Source organism: Neopsephotus bourkii, unplaced genomic scaffold (assembly GCF_033783945.1).
Source record: "Neopsephotus bourkii isolate Nb327-2 ecotype Australia unplaced genomic scaffold, CSIRO-AGI_Nbou_v1 NB_1491, whole genome shotgun sequence".
Classification (NCBI taxonomy): Eukaryota; Metazoa; Chordata; class Aves; order Psittaciformes; family Psittacidae; genus Neopsephotus; species Neopsephotus bourkii.
The window spans coordinates 282,773-294,984 of record NW_026901967.1 but is presented as its reverse complement, the minus strand read 5'-3'; the positions used below and the strand labels follow the sequence as shown (position 1 = coordinate 294,984).

Sequence of the window (12,212 nt, the reverse complement as noted above, 5' to 3'; positions counted from 1 at the left end):
AGGGTCCAGAGAAAGGCCACAAAAAAAAGGACCAAGGAGCCATATTAGGAAAGATTGAGGGAAATTGTTTTGTTCAGCCTTGACAAAAGGAGGCTCAGGGGAGACTTTATCACCATGTTTCAGTATTGAAAGGGTGGCTACAAAGAAGATGGAGACACTTTTACAGAGTCACATGGAAAAGAGGAGAGGTGATGGGCGCAAGTTACTCCTAGGGAGATTCAGTTTGGACACAAGAGGAAAAGTCTTCACAAGGAGAACAATCAGACATTGGAATAATCTCCCAAGCAACGTAGCGGGTTCCCCAGTGTTGGATATTTTTAAGATTCAGCTGGACAGAGAAATGCCATCTTGTCTAGACCATGTTTTTACCAAAAACGGTTGGACCAGATGATCCTTTCCAACCTGTTATTCTGCGATTTTCTTACAAAACTGGAGATCTCCATTTACAGGTTTGAGACATCAACATTACATACTGACAATGTGGATCTGAGTGAACATGTTGATTGTTCTCCACAACAAGCTAATTACTGCTTAGAAACTGATGAAATTCTGAGGACTATAAATGTTTGCTGAAGTGATCTCTGGAGGTTTTCCTTTTTCTTTTCTTGCTCTTTTTACTCTTTTTGCAGCTAACAGAAAACTGTCTCTGTAGGATTTTTTCTATTTTCCTTCCAGCTTACTGAAACTCCTTTTCCTTAATGTTACTTTGATAAAAACTCCACTGCTTTAATATGTAATTTTCATTGCGACTTTCATTGCTGCAATTAAGTGGCTAATTGAACAGTTTATAATATGTATGCCTCATTGCTTCTGTGAGAGATTAACTGTGGAAGGCATAGAAAATTAACACACAAAATCTTACCTATGTTAACTTTTACTGAGTAAGGCCTCAGAGATTTTGTTTACCTTTCTGTTTATGGGCAGTGAAACTCCAGATGTTTTAATATGAAACTTCCTTGGATACTGAATTTTAGATACCGACGGTGTAATATGCCATAGGTTAAAAAGCTTCCATGAAACAGAAGTTAGAAAATATATTTGGGGTTTGGGGTCCAATCTGCAGTAAAAAATGTAAAAATACAGTTAAACTTTTGTTTTCCTGGTGATCATTCAAAAATATAGAGAAACAATTTGGGTTTTTTGGATTGCCTTTAATAAAAATAGAGCAAACTGCTACTAGACTCTAAGAATACCTCCAATGAGTTTTTCACAGAATAAACAGAAGTTCTATCTGCTTTTGCTATCTATAATAATACACAGGTTTTTGAGCAGCTTGTATGCCAAAAAAATTGTGAAGTACTGGTAAAATAGAAAGGTGTTTCCAGCTGCTCCTTGGACTGTGCACTGGGTGAATAGAAAGCAGCACAATGTAAGATCAAATCTAACAGAAACTTAGAAAACTGTAGACTTCTAAAATATATCTTCAGTTAACATTTTTTTAATTGATGATTTTATAAAATAATTTTATTATTCTTAAAATAATTTAATAATTACTTTATCATACAGATGGTATCTGTGATAGAACTTGAGCAGAATGAGATGAGAAAGAAGCAATAATGTGAATGTAGGAAAAAACTTTCTTGCTTGTTTTTAAAACTATAAGTTAATATTGTAGAGCAAAAAAAAAAAAGTTGTATTTACAAGATATGTAGGGAAATGTTGCAATTGGCAGCTCTGTTTTCAGGCAGCTGGGGTTGTAAATGTGTTCTCTGCATACCTTCTCACTTTGCTGTCACCCACTGCTAAAAAAAAAAAAGCTAAAAAAAAAAAGCTTATTTGAACAGTGTCTGTTGACTGTATAATACTGCTGCTACAAGGAGCATTTCTTGTGCCGACATTCTTCTCTTGTCTGTTTAAACTGCTACCCTCCCCTATTGCTTTACCTTCTGAAATTTACCTCTTTCCATTTCCTAAGTCCTAATAACTTTCCTTCTGTCATCTGCTTGATGAGAGACCCTGTACATTTTTGGGCTTGTCCTGGTTTTTACTGTTATTCTCTTCTATACTGAAGGGAGACCTTAATGTTAATGATGCACACAAATATTCTTCATGTTTCTAAACCTGAATGCTGACCCAGGGAGGTGTCTGTGTTAGTTCTGATGTGCAAAGCTGTATTCTACAGACATTGCAGAATTTCAGCAGTCCAAGTGGTCATATTTGTAAGTCTATATAGGCATCTTTCCTTTTATTGCACATAAATGTTCGTGAGCTTCCAGTTTGCCAGTGTTGTTCATACTGTATTTGAATTTTTTCTACCTCCATTAACTTTGATGTGTGCTTTTTCCACACAGGATTTAACAATTCTGAGCGCACGTGTGACAAAGAGTTTATAATACGCAGGGCGGCCACAAATCGCGTCCTAAATGTCTTGCGTCACTGGGTCTCCAAGCATTCTCAGGTATTCTTTGCACTCTTCTCCTTTCCAGCTGTAATACATTTATGTTCTCCCTACTCAATATTTTAAGCTGCTGTATAGTGTTGTGGAGGTCAAACAGTCTGAAAAGTCAGTGCTCTAAAGGTGATATGGAGAATTTAGCTTGTAAAAACATGCTGTTAAGCAACTGAGGTTGCTTAAGGATGCTCAGCCAGGCTGGTTAAGCATCTAGCCTCTGCAAATATCCAGTTACAACATTATTCCTGGTAACACTCCATATGAATGCTTTACTGTTATGTGTTGAAATACATAATGGACAGGTTGAACTAATCTTTCAGATTGTCAAGTGTTCATGCTACTGGCAGCTTGGTTCAGTTACTTTGACCATGTTAAGAAAATTGGTGTTTGCATACAGGTATTTATTTATTTGTTGTGAAATATGGGAAGAGTCACCAGACCTTCGTGTTGGTCCCTCTGCAACCATGACAGGACTGTGGGTCTGATATATAGTCATAAAGCTGTATTGGCAGAGGAGGGGGGGGGAAGAAATCTGAGCAGCTAGCAGAATTTCATAGATAGAAATGTCCTTTAAGGTGGAGGTGAGAGGAAGGTTGGAAGGTTGGAGGGAGGATGGTCAAAAGGAGGCAGGGAAGGAAGGAGAGAGGAAAGAACGAAGGGAGTGAGGCAGGAAGGAACCTGGGAAGGAAGGCAGGTAGGAAGGAGGGAGGGAAGGAGGGAAGGAGGGAAGGAGGGAAGGAAGGAAGGAAGGAAGGAAGGAGGGAAGGAGGGAAGGAAGGAAGGAAGGAAGGAAGGAAGGAAGGAAGGAAGGAAGGAAGGAAGGAAGGAAGGAAGGAAGGAAGGAAGGAAGGAAGGAAGGAAGGAAGGAAGGAAGGAAGGAAGGAAGGAAGGAAGGAAGGAAGGAAGGAAGGAAGGAAGGAAGGAAGGAAGGAAGGAAGGAAGGAAGGAAGGAAGGAAGGAAGGAAGGAAGGAAGGAAGGAAGGAAGGAAGGAAGGAAGGAAGGAAGGAAGGAAGGAAGGAAGGAAGGAAGGAAGGAAGGAAGGAAGGAAGGAAGGAAGGAAGGAAGGAAGGAAGGAAGGAAGGAAGGAAGGAAGGAAGGAAGGAAGGAAGGAAGGAAGGAAGGAAGGAAGGAAGGAAGGAAGGAAGGAAGGAAGGAAGGAAGGAAGGAAGGAAGGAAGGAAGGAAGGAAGGAAGGAAGGAAGGAAGGAAGGAAGGAAGGAAGTAAGGAAGGAAGGAAGGAAGGAAGGAAGGAAGGAAGGAAGGAAGGAAGGAAGGAAGGAAGGAAGGAAGGAAGGAAGGAAGGAAGGAAGGAAGGAAGGAAGGAAGGAAGGAAGGAAGGAAGGAAGGAAGGAAGGAAGGAAGGAAGGAAGGAGACAGGAAGAAGTGGAGGAAGGGAGGAAAGGAGAGAAAGAGGGAGGGACAGGGAGAAGGAGGAAGTAAAGAGGAAAGAAAAGAAAAAAGGAGGGTGAGAAAGAGAAAGCACACTGGAAGCAAATAAAAGATTTTTGTATGTGTTGGATAGATGGGAAATTCATGGCAATTATACTGATTTGATACTACATTATAATAGTCAAGAACACTTGGTCTAAAAAGGTTTTATTGCACAGCTAAATGCAGCAATGTCAAATTGTCCTCTGCCAAACACAGTCTCCTTTTTTCCTTGTAATGGGTGTAATTTTCATAGAGGTTAAATTTGCTAGGTAATGAAGTCAGTAAGAAATGCATAAATGTGAAAATTTGTGTTGTGGTTATGAAATTGGTTGTGTTTGAAAAGCTGAACAGTCCAGCAGAGATTAATAAAACCTCTCTTGCTATCGTGGGAATGATTAAACATTTTGGGTTATTGGAAACAGCCAATGTACACCAAGTTTTCTTTGACCTTGTTAACTGAAAATCATTGCATGGCAAAATCTTGAGCTGTAATGGGAACATAAGTCTGCTATTATTATTATTCTGTGTTATGATAGTGTACAGTACATGCTTAACATGTCCCTGCCACTGTTCATATTAAGTAATTGCTAGGAGTTGAGATTCTATACTAATTAAAAGATAGTTAATTAATGTGATTGTGAAAACATTAGGAGTCATCAGAATTTGTCTATATTAAGCAACTGTCTACAACTACTTAGGTGGAACATTATGTTTTAGAGGTGACCCTGTCTGAGATGTGATGATTCTTTATCATAAACACAGCCAAAACCCTCATAAAGATGTCTCTTTTAGGTTTTCCAGGTTTTTTATTTACATATTTTGTTCTTTTAATTCCTTATCCTTCCTCTTTTTCTCCCTATTTTGTCTCTTTTAGTCAGCCACCTGCAAGCCAACAGAGCTCTTTTTTTTTTTTTTTTCCAAAAAACCAATATCAGAATGTTTGCAATTCATTTTAAAATGTAATTGAGATGAACAGTGCAAGACATTCCTGTTGTAAACAATGAAAACACAAATGACGAGGCAGAAAGTCATTGTGAAGATAGTGTTGATGGGAACAAAAAGGGTTTGTGAGGATAAAACTCCCACTGACTCCTGCAGAGATGGAAAAATAGGAAGGGAAAAGAAGCCAAAAGGAGGAGGTCTCTGATTTTCATTATCCTAGTGAGGTCTTGCAGCCTCCTTTTCTTTGCTTAATAATACTTTCTTGTCTTTTATCTAAACACTTTGTGTTACAAAATTGAGCTTTCTGCTTCTGAGGCAAGCAGATCGAAAGGGAGCTTGTCCAAGGAGAAAGCTTTCACATATGCTGATGAAGAAAGAGAAGCTGGCTTCTCTATACTTCCCAGTTTTGAGTGCTAGCTGGGTGCTTGCTACCGTTGGCTTCTTTGAAGATCTCAGCTGGAATGAATTGGCAAACCTTAACTGTCTTACAAATTAGATGGCTGCCAGACAGTGTCAGTGAGTTACGGAGTTGCCACAAGACTTGGGGAGCAGACCATGGGTTGAATTTGAGAGTAGTAGTCATGATCTTGACACCTGTCTTGTTTCAGATGAGAAATAATCTACTAACAGTCATATTCTTGTTCATGCTGACAGAGCTGTCTTGGGTTTTCAACAGAAGGTTTTGCAGACGTAGTTACAAGTAGCACTTGCGGATTATGTAGGACACCTGCATACTGAGAGCTGTCCAAGCAAACACGATTTCAGTTAGTTAAAAATAGTTTTAGTGCATATGAATTGGCCAATTCCATTTTTTACATTGGAATAAAAACAGATAAAAATTCCTTTACATGGGTTTCACTTGGCTCATGTTTAAAGGCATAAAGTAACGAAAAAACGAAAAAAACAGGGAGCAACCTGGTCTAGTAGAAGGTGTTGCTGCCCATGGTAGGGGGTTGGAACTGTATGAGCTTTAAGGTCCCTTCCAACCCAAACCACGCTATGATTCTATGAGTATGATGCCTAGCAAAGTTACAGTGTTTATTGTAGAAATGTGAACAAATTATGCCACACTTGCTGTACGATAGGAAGATGTGCTGTATTTTAACTACATTTTAAATAAATCCCTAGGATCTGTGTCCTCTGCCTTGAAACAGCAAAATAATTTTTGGAGTCCTTTCTGGAATAAATAGACATCATGATACAAATTGTGAACTGAAGAAACAGAGGGGTTTCCCCAGAGAGGCAGAGCAAGGGAACAGTGAGTGAACCTTCCAATATGCCCTTGGTCACTTAGCGAAGAAATCCAGTTTGCACAAACCTATGCTCTTTGCAGAATACAGTTATGCTTTGAGTAGTAATGCACTTAATTGCTGCTGTGCTCTGCCTGGACGTTGCAGAAGTGTAATGGTTTGCTATACCATGACCCTTCAGGGAATGTGATTCACCCCCAGAACAGAAGCCAAGCTTGCAGCCCGTCAAACTAATTAGGAGTACTCTGCATCCACTTCTGCTGAAGCCTGACAGGTCCTTCTTCACTGAGGTCTTTCTGAAAAGCTCTTGAATGTACTACATCCCAGGTCTTCCCGGCAGAGATATCACATTCCTTATCTGCCCTGAACACTTCAATCTGATGATACATAATGGCTAGATACTTACAGGGTTACAAAGTGCTTGGATAAGGAGAGGTTTGTATTGTATGTGCCAAGAGTTACTCAATTGTGCTGTTAACATAGCTTGTACTTTTAACCTGTTTATATTCCATCAGGAGTGACAAGCTAATGCTGATACTATAGAATCAGGACTTGGACTCGTCCCCAAATGATGACTGTCTCTTTGCACTTGAAACTAGCTCCATGACAAAGCTGTTATTCTTTGCTTGAAGAAAGCCAGGCATACTTCAAATCCAGGGATGAATTTTCCTGATAGCCAGTTATAATATCTTTTCTCTCTGCCTTCTTCTTCTGTAAATGTTTTGTGGCCAGTGAATTTATAAACATTTCCCTTAGCACAATTGGATGTGATGGCTAAAGTGTGCTTTTATGCTGGAAAATTAAATATTGTTGTAGGGGACTGCAACACTGGGGTAAATTCAGTTAACTCTGATAGAGTTTGATCTGCTGTGTATGAGATTAAAAACCACTCCACTGATGCCATTGAAATAATTATCTATTTACACTTTGGCAAGACAGCAGGGATATTAAAGTCATAGGGCAAACCCTAGCTATTTAAAAATATCCCAGATTCCTTGTGAACAATCTTCCAGTAATCTCTCTCCCCTCCTGCCCCTTCCTTCCCTCCCTCCAGTGTTTTCTGTAGTTCTTATAACTTATGAACTCAAACATAAATTAGGCTCTCAGATTTTAGCTCCCTTTTATTTGTCTCTGTTATTCAATGTTTCCTTGTACTGTTTAAATGAAGAATGTTTGCTCTCACTTAGGAAGGTTTAAAGAAAGAGGGAAGGAAAATCTTTTGGGGTTTCACTGAGCCCATGGCAAAACTTGAAAATTAAATTCTGTTATATTGTATAAACCACCAACAGCAAATCTACGTATTTCTAGTTGTACCTCACCAGCATAGCTAAATTTTCTTTTTCTTGCTTTCTGCTGCCTCTGCTGCAGTCTCTTTTCTTCTGGCCAGTGACTTCAAATCCATCATTCCCTCTTTCTTTATTTTTTTTTTCCTCTGCTGAAATAAGTTGCTTCTGAAGCATTTCCCATACTGCAGCACAGCTTTCCTAGCTTCTTCTGGCAGCAAAATGTGCTTGTACATATAAAGAGAACATTGCTGTCTAATGCTGTGCATGAGAGAGGTCAACAGGCTGGTTATGAGTCTACTTAAAATGTAATCATGCTGACTTTGGTGCACTGTGGTTACAAAGGAGGCTTTTGCTTTCATAGTGCAGGAGCATGTCAGCAAAATGAATAAGCTTTGTTTATTGCTGCAGACTTCTACTCCTGGAAACTACATTAAGTGCTACTGAACATGGTCCTCACTGGTTTTGATCGGTTGGGAACAGCACACATCTTATTCTTACCCTAGGTGTCTGCAAGGCAGACTTCTTACTTTACTCATTAGCTGTCATTTTTTTCTATATCTGCACATTTACAGTGGCAGGTAGAGAATTTTACCGAACATTTGACCTAACACGGTGGGGATGCTAGAGTTATATACCTTTTCTGTTCATTTATGATACTTTTGTAGCAGAACTAGCAAAGATACCAAACTTCTTTTATGTAGCATTCACCAAGCTTTAGGGTAGACAACGCTAATGTTAATTACACTTGCTGCTTAAGCTTGTGCAGACTCAAGGTTTCTCCTTCAGCTAAATTTTGATAGTTTCATATTCCAAATGTGTTTTTTTTTAAAAATCACTGGAGCAAACAGTGCTCTCATGTACTTCGGCTGCATTCCTCATGCGTTCAGTAACGAAGTATGTCCAATGACCATACCCGAAACAAACAAATAAAAATCTCTGTCTTCTTTTTGCAAACAGGCTAAAACATTTCCTAAGAGAGTAATTTTGGACTATGGCTATAGAAAATGTGTTTTATAAAACAAACATAATGCAGTACCCAGAACTTGCTTGGCTTTGAGGGCTATACCTGATAACCCAGCCACAGCCTGATACTGCACAGCTTCCTGTTCTCCAATATTCTCTAATATGGCCAAACATCACCAAAAAATGTAAGACACATATCTTGGTTTCAAAGTATGAATTAGCTGTTGTCAAGGTGAGAAGACTTGAAGAATGAAAAGAGGATGCTTGTAACAGGACAGAAATGCCCAGGGTGTTGCTGACACGAGCATTTTGAGCTGACATGTCACAGTATGCCTATGATACCACTTTCTTTAATGATCATAGATTCTTCTCCTCCTCTTAAAGCATTTCATCACTTTTCCAAAACAAGCATCACTTTGTGACTTGGGGTGTGCTCTGATGCTCACACATCCCCTCCATTGAAGCTTGTGGTGAGAGGACATGTGTCTTCAGTAGGGGTGGTTCTCCCCAGAGGCATGCATCTCCAGGGATCCTGTCAGTACAGGAGCCTGTCGCAACAGAAGCATTGTAGCTGGCTCTTTGGGAAAATGAAATACACAGCTCTTGCACAGAGGAGCTGAGTATTTCCCATTTTCAGTAATTTCATGGCTTGTGTTCCCATGGAAACAAGCAGAAGCTCACCACAAACATTGTCCTGCTTTAAAGTAGCTGTGGGTTATGAAGGAAGATCTGTGATGCATTAGATGACTAAAGGTTTGGATTTAGTTTACTTATTGAAATGCTAGCTTTGAGCCAAATAGAAGCAATTTTGGAGTCTACTCCAAGACTTGCCAGCAAGTTGTCACCTTAAAGCTTGTAAGTTGTTCTATTCTTTGCTTTTCTTACCAACAGGAGTGATTCTAGGAGACCTTATAATAGTATTCCAGCTTTAAAGGAGCTGACAAAAAACCTGGAGAGGGGCTTTTAACAAGGGCCTGTAGGGACACGACAAGGGGGAATGGTTTTAACCTGACAGAGGGGAGATTGAGATGAGCTCTTAGGCAGAAGTTCTTCCCTGTGAGGGTGCTGAGGCCCTGGCACAGGTTGCCCAGAGAAGCTGTGGCTGCCCCATCCCTGGCAGTGTTCAAGGCCAGGTTGGACAGGGCCTGGAGCAACCTGGTCTAGTGGAAGGTGTCCCTGCCCATGGCAGGGGATTGGAACTGGATGAGCTTTAAGGTCCCTTCCAACACAAACCAGTCTGGGATTCCATGATTCTGTGGTTGTTTTGTCTAGTGCTCTTCAATTGCAGTCCTGTGTGATGCATCAGTCTGCCTCAAAAGTAATTAAAATGCCAAAGTTCTTAAGTGCAGTGCCGGAGAGTACTAGTCTGATTTATCAAGCTTATTAGGTTTAGTATTTCATTGCACACAACAAAAAGCAGACCATTACAAAATGGTATCAGGTAAAAATACCAGAGTGGGAGGCAAGAAAACAGAGAAACCCAGGAAAACAGTGAAAAAAAAAAACCCAACCCAAAATAAATCACAGTATCTAGGTTCAGTAGGCAGTGGTCTCAGTATTGCAATTAAACTTTTTTTCTGCTTTTATAGTCATCACAGGGTAAGAGAGAGCAAGGTGTTTTGTGGGTATTGGTGAGATGGTAGTTCTTACTGCAGAAGACAAAGATTAAGCGATTTCCCCATTTCTACACACAAGATAAAGGTTGGAAAATTAGATAAATTCCAACATTTCAGGGTTCATACCTCCGTGGCCTGTTCATTGCAACAGCTTTCCAATTTTCTTTCAATAGTTTCAAAACCTGCAGGGAAAAAGAAAAAAAAAAAAAGGCAAAATGCACAGAAGTATATGTTTTCAGTTTTTTGATCAATATTGTTCAGACAAAAGGGAGTAAAATTGTTTTCCTTTGTAGGATTTTGAGCTGAACAATGAGCTGAAAATGAATGTGTTAAATTTGCTGGAAGAAGTTTTGAGAGACCCCGACCTTTTGCCACAAGAAAGAAAAGCTACTGCAAATATACTGAGGTAAGTAAGTTTCTAATAATTTAGTGTGTTAACTATAACATGTGAAATAGTTAGGGGATCATGTATCACTGAATACACAGGTTTGGTTTTTCTCCTGAGTATTTAAAGTATTTTATTAGCTATAAAGTGTTTTATTTGCTATAAAACAAAGTGTTTTAAGATTTGGTCATAAAAATACCGTTTTAGAAAATTCTGCTGCAGAACAGCTGGCAGCCACAGGTTCAGTCTGCTAAGCTCATGAAAGGGTGATGATAGCCCAGCATGTTACAATGTCATGACATCCTAACAAGACCATGCTTGCACTCTCCTTTGTGTTGACACTGTGTCCAGAGTTCTTTGGATAGCTTACAGAGAAGAATTCTTGTTAAATTAATGCCATGAAATAGAAGACCTTTAAGCTTCTGCATAACTAGGGCTATTTAAATTAGGGATAGAACACCTTATTTTGTTACTTAGGGTTGATATTACAGAAGTGAGTGTCCAGTCATACCAAAAAGACAAATCTTTATGCATTTCTCAGTGAAAATAATTCCATCTCCTAAGTGCAAATATTTTAGAGACACCAATTTTCATGTAAATTGTTCCACATTACTAAGGAGCAGTAAACATTTAAAGACTAATCAGTTATTAAAATAAGATATGATTCAAAAACACAGATGTATGATGTGCATTGTAGTATATATGTAAGTATTCTGAAGGAAAAAAATTAAGAGTGCAGAAGATGTAATGTGTCTGAACTTTCTAAGATCACTTGATAGGTTTATCCACCAGATACTTAGTTGAAAAACAGTGAGGGGAAATGTATTCAATTGTGGGGGAAAAAGTCAAAGGATAAGAAATAAAGATAAGTTCTTAATAAAAGCACTTAATCTCAATGGGATCCTACCTAATTTTCACTTAAATAAAAATAAACCTCCATTTTAGTAATACTGCATGTGCTGTTATTCCAAGTAAAAATAGTGAGGGTTTTTTTCTTGTATTTTGATGAAAGAAACAGCAAGCAAAAAGGGCAAAAAGGGTTAGTATAATGGGTTTTATTAATATGTGTGACAGCAAAGGTTCTGCCAGCTAGCTCACAGAGGGGGAAAATTACCTTAAGACCTTTAGCTTCTTTAAAAATATGAGAAAATAAACCTGGATTGTCTGTTCCGCAGAGTAATCAATAAATGTATGGAATCTTGGTAATTATGTGTAAACTGTGAGTTGCCCTCATTTGCATCCTTTTACTGCTACCTTCTATGGTAGGTTACTTTTACTGCTATTCTAGGTACTGGTTGCCCTCTCTTCTAGCACTTACTACTATCTGAGCACACTCTATAGTGAATACAGTTAATCAGATATTTACATTAAACAGTTTTTAGAACTTATAAAAAATTCAGACCAAATTTTTGACCACACTGTGAATTTTTGCACTATGTTCTTTTTTTCGGGGGGGGGGGGGGAGGGGGAGGGGAGGGAGAGGAAAATGTAAGAGAACAGAAAAATCTGAAAAAAGTTACATTTTTAAAAACCGAGAAATAGGCAAATAAAAAGCAAAGGGAAGAAGTGAAATGAAACAGTACTCAAAATAAAACTTCAGTAAAAATGAAAAAATGTATGCACAGAAATTCAAGTAAAAGTTAATTTAAAATTAACTCATTTGAAACAATTTATAGAAAAAGATTGCACTTTTAAAAATCTTGTTTCATAGTCATTATCCTGATGGTATTTCTGGAAAGGATTATGGCACTTTACAAGAGGACAAGTAAAGCAGGAATAAAATGATGTGTCCGAGTTATCAGTGGAAGTTTCTGTTGGAAACAGGTAGAGAATGAAGATTTCCTCAGATATAGTCCTGAGCCAAGCCATCTTTCATCAGGGTCTGCAGCTGCATACCCTAATCCTGCCAGAGTTTTTGAACAACATATTTGACTGTAGATTTGGTCA

At 38.7% G+C, this 12,212-nt stretch overlaps 1 protein-coding gene across 2 annotated transcripts in view; it reads left to right on the top strand.

Moving 5' to 3' along the window:
* The window catches only part of RASGRF2 (Ras protein specific guanine nucleotide releasing factor 2), a 140,770-nt gene that overhangs the window by 114,422 nt on the left and 14,136 nt on the right, over positions 1 to 12,212 (top strand). For both annotated transcript variants that reach the window (XM_061369282.1, XM_061369281.1), the window contains exons 18-19: positions 2,292 to 2,398; positions 10,174 to 10,286. In XM_061369282.1, coding sequence (XP_061225266.1) covers positions 2,292 to 2,398; positions 10,174 to 10,286 — 220 coding nt within the window. The remainder of the gene's footprint in view (positions 1 to 2,291; positions 2,399 to 10,173; positions 10,287 to 12,212) is intronic.